Source organism: Myxine glutinosa, chromosome 1 (assembly GCF_964187855.1).
Source record: "Myxine glutinosa chromosome 1, kmMyxGlut1.1, whole genome shotgun sequence".
NCBI classification, from domain to species: Eukaryota; Metazoa; Chordata; class Myxini; order Myxiniformes; family Myxinidae; genus Myxine; species Myxine glutinosa.
Genome location: NC_136261.1, coordinates 355,964,764 through 355,969,411, shown reverse-complemented (window position 1 = coordinate 355,969,411; position 4,648 = coordinate 355,964,764). Strand labels below are relative to the sequence as shown.

Here is a 4,648-nt window from a genome sequence, read left to right as displayed (position 1 = left end):
GCTTTTCAGATAGGCTTCAAGCGTTGTTGAGTCGTCTACAATTCTACGAATTAATTCCCACCTGTAATTCTGCTTGAACACAGAGACGATCCCCTGATCTAGGGGCTGGATCTTGGATTTAGTGTTCTTGGGGAGGTAAGAAACTCGGATATTTCCGTCACGGCTTACGAGGTTAACAGTTGACGGATGAGCGGGACAGTTGTCAAGCAAAAGGAGAGCATTGGGTTCTAGCTTTTGCTTACGCAAATGAGCACGGACGGCAGGGACAAAAGTTTTGTGACTTGAGATTTCCAGCCACGAAGTGTTGATTCCGGTATTCCGAGGTCTCATGCAACTTGAGTTTAACCTTTAGTCTTGATGGCGTCAAGTGCGTGAAGCTTATCTTTCACAGAAAAATATTTTCTTTTTCTAGCAGTTTGTTCCATTTCCGGAAAGAGTTCCGGAAAGAGCAAAAAAAAAAAAAAAAGGTCCAATGACTCATCGCATTATATCCGAATTCGCGTTAAATCGGGGCGCGTAAAATCGGGGTTTCACTGTATTTCAAAAAAGTGGATTTGGGGTGAAATTAGCGGGGGTAGACAAGATGTAGGTTTTGGATGGGGGAAGATAAGAGATGGTGTTGAACAGCTGTTTCTTGGAAGGAACATGCCCTTGGAAGGACACACATACAACACTATGCTCTATTGCTTGCGAATAAAGCCCGCTGTGGCAATTGTCTTTTTAGATACGTTGTCTCTGTTGAGCCAAAATTGGGGTGATGTCGGAAACATGTATTTATGATAACTTTTGACCTATCTAATTAATGTTTGCATCTCATTAATGTTTGCTTCACAAATGAATATGGAATTAAGCTTTTACAATGTTCCTAAAAATTGCTTTATTTACTTTACAGTTAAAACTTGCTTCAATAATGTGGTTGATTACAAACTGCTTGCTTCATGGAAAGCCTCCCTCTAGAGGCCCCGAGACTTTCACAATCTTCACCCTTGTCCCAAATTCAAGGTCTGGTTGACATCTGCAGGGAGAGATAAGGACTTAAGGGAATGTTTCAAGTTTCAAGTCCTTTTTCAAAAACAGTATTTTTTGTTTTTGATTAATCAATTAATTGAGGAGTTATTTAATTATTTGCGATTAATTAAGTACTTATTTAATTAATCAAATTTCCTTTCTCTTCTGACCATTAACTCAGGCACCTTTTGAGTTAGGAAGCTGATATTTGGACATGCCAATGAACAGGTGATTTGGCTGCCAAGGCTATTTTTGATTTATTAATTAAACAATTAATCAATTAATTATTTAATTATTCGATTAATTACTAATTTATTATTTTTGAGTTACACATTTGAGAAATGGTGGTGGTTTATGTGTTCTGTGACCGAATTGATTAATAATTTAATTTTTTAATGATTATTATTTATTTATTTTCATTATTAATCATTTATTTATTTTCTTTCTCATTTGGCCAATATCTCAGGCACGTTTTGAGCTCGGAAGCTAATATTTGGACATGAGTGACCAAGTGATGTGGCTATGAAGGATATTTTTGAATTTTGATTCATCAATTAATCAATTAATCGATTAATTATTTAATTATTCGATTAATTACTAAAAAAATAGCAGATTTTTCAGTTACAGATTCTGATGAAATGGTGGTGGTTTATGTGTTCTGTGACCAAATTGATTAATAATTTAATTTTTTAATGATTATTATTTATTTATTTTCATTATTAATCATTTATTTATTTTCTTTCTCATTTGGCCAATATCTCAGGCACCTTTTGAGCTGGGAAGCTAATATTTGGACATGACAGTGACCAAGTAATGTGGCTATCAAGGATATTTTTTATTTATTGATTAATCATTTAATCAATTAATTATTTATTGTTTAATCGATTAATTATTTATTGGTTAATCAATTAATTATTTAATTTTTTATTAATGACTTATTTCATTAAATTTCTAAAAGATACATCTTCGGATGAAGCACTAGTGGTTTAGTTATGCCATTAGCCAATTGATTAAGAATATATTTTGTGATAATCTTTTATTGATTTTAATTGTACAATTAATCAATCAATTAGTGTACACCTCTCCCTCCCAATGCAGCTTCTATGACAGGGGTGGGGAACCTTTTTCCTGTCAAGGGCCATTTCGATTTTTGAACATCCTTCGAGGGCCATGCTAAATTATTGAATACATATATCGGACTCACCTAATGCGATGGCTGGAACTGTTTCTCTTTGGCGAGGCGTTTGGTGTCAGGTGGTAGTGATGATGATGCTACTCGCAGCTGGTTTTTCAGGTTTGGGTCAGTCAGTCTTGAGTGGAAACGAGTCTTTGCAAGAGTCAGTTTTGAAAAGAACTGCTCACAGCTGTAGGTCGTCCCAAACAGTGATGCAAACTTCAGTGCATGTCTCCTCAGAATGGGAAAATCCTCAGCACGTACATACAGTTTGTAGAACTCGAGCAAAGGGAGGTTGTTGTACCTAGCTTTGAGCTCGTCATTGCTTTGCAGCTCAATGATTTCGTGTTGTAGGTTGTCAGGCACATCAGCTGGTTCCACATTAAACGGCGTGGCAAATATGTTCAGTTCCCTTTGTTTACTTTTCATGTCCTGGAACCTCTCTCCAAATGCCTGGAGGAGTTTTGCACACTCAGCAGCATATTCAGATGTCACAGCAGGCTTTTGTTCTTGCAGAGTGGGAAAGTGGATAGTGTTTCCCCTTTCCAGTTGCACTTGCCACAGCTTTAGTTTAGCTTCAAATGATTTCACATGTGATTGCAGAGAGCTGAGAAGCTGGTTGGGACCTTGGAGCTTGACGTTCAGCTCTGACAGGTACTTGGTAATGTCCACCATGAAGCCCAAATCACACAGCCACTTGCTATCACTGAGTTCCATGACAGGTTTCCCCTTCATCTCCATGAACTGTTTCACTTCTTCTCTCAGTGAGTAAAACTGTGTGAGCATATTTCCGCGACTCAGCCACCACACTTCACAGTGGTAAACCAGATCTCCGTACTCTGACTCTAGTTCACTCAGTAGCTCCTTGAACTGGTGGCTGTTCAGCCCTCTGCTTTTGATGACGTTTATGGTGGAAACGACAGTTGTCATCGCATTGTTGAGCTTCAGGGACTGTGCACACAGATTATCTTGGTGTATGATACAGTGGCATACAACTAACTCACTTGGATCGAGACTGAGACGACTCATTTCTTTTTTGAACAATGCAGTCAATCCCTTTTGCGCACCAACCATGGCTGGGGCTCCATCCGTGGCCAGGCCACTTAACTTGTCAAACTGCAGTTCGAATTTGTTCATAGCCAAAACAACTTGCTCAAACAAATCCTCACCTTTGGTGATGCCATGCCTGGCTTGCAAAGACAGCAACTCCTCCCTCGTATCAAACTCAGCTGTAATCCCCCGCACAAAAATGGCTAGTTGGGCGGTATTTGTTATGTCCGTTGTCTCATCGCAGGCCAGAGAGAAAAACTGTAAATCTCTTGCGGTGTCCTTCAGTGTTTTCTCAATATCTTGTGCCATGTCAGTCATCCGATCTGAGACAGTTCTTCGAGACAAACTGACGCTTTGGAACAATTTTACTTTGTCCGGTGCGAGCAGCTCCGCAGCGGCAACAAGGCACTCCTTCACAAATTCTCCTTCTGAATGCGGCATCAGCTTCTTAGCGATTAGCTCACTCACCACAAAACTAGCATGCGTAGTGTTGTCTCGGTCAGATTGTGGTCTTATGAAGACTGCTTGTTGAGCACCAAAACTCCGCCGAAGAACATTAACTTTATCCAAGCGCATTTGTCCTTTCAACTCGTCCAGTTTAGCATGTTTCGAGCTGTAATGATGCTCGAGGTTGGCCTTTTTCATCACCGAGAGCGCTTCCCGACAAACTAGGCATACTGGCTTGCCTTTTACTTCCACAAAGAAATAATCGTTTGCCCATTTCTCTTGGAAAGCGCGACAATCCGCATCTACCTTTCTTTACTTGTTAGTCGCCATGTTTGCATATACTGAATGAAATGATGACATGAGATCACGCGATCACTTGACTGTCCGGAAGGTCGCATATCGCAGTTACGACTGTCCAGAACTCACTTGACTGTCCGGAAGGTCGCATATCGCAGGTACGATTAATCGCAAATTATTTTTAATTTGATGGCAATTATTCTGTTAGCACCAACATATTTTGCCATCGTCAAATAAATGAATAAGTTCTCAAATGTGCCGTCCGAGGCAGCGTCTGCTCGCCACGTTCGGCATTCGTTGACTGTTACAACATGTGAAAGCTCACTCCTCTCTGATTGGTTGAATCGTTTTTGGCCATAACTTGGTTACCCTTTGTCCGATTAATTTAAAACCTTGAAAAGGAGAGATTACTGGAATTATAGATAGATGAATTACCTCGCGGGCCGGATCAAACGGTCTCGCGGGCCATATACGGCCTGGAGGCCGGAGGTTCCCCACCCCAGCCCTTTGAGCTGCACTGCGGTATTGCCGGGTGCCAGAAGTGCCCCGGTAATGCCGCGCTGCAGCATATTTAATTATTTGGCATGGGAGCAGTGTACTTTGAATGTATCTGTACTTGTTGTACACCGCACCTTTCATATGCCATCTCCAGGCATTGCAAATCGTCATTGC

At 40.5% G+C, this 4,648-nt stretch overlaps 1 protein-coding gene across 1 annotated transcript; it reads right to left on the bottom strand.

Moving 5' to 3' along the window:
* Nucleotides 1-936: 936 nt before the first annotated feature.
* Nucleotides 937-4,077, bottom strand: LOC144892970 (general transcription factor II-I repeat domain-containing protein 2-like). The gene is made up of 3 exons (XM_078782036.1): nt 4,056-4,077; nt 2,487-3,924; nt 937-1,015 (listed from the first exon to the last, which is right to left on the bottom strand). Exons 1-3 carry the CDS (start codon nt 4,075-4,077, stop codon nt 937-939), a joined length of 1,539 nt encoding a protein of 512 aa, XP_078638162.1.
* Between the last annotated feature and the right edge of the window lie 571 nt (nt 4,078-4,648).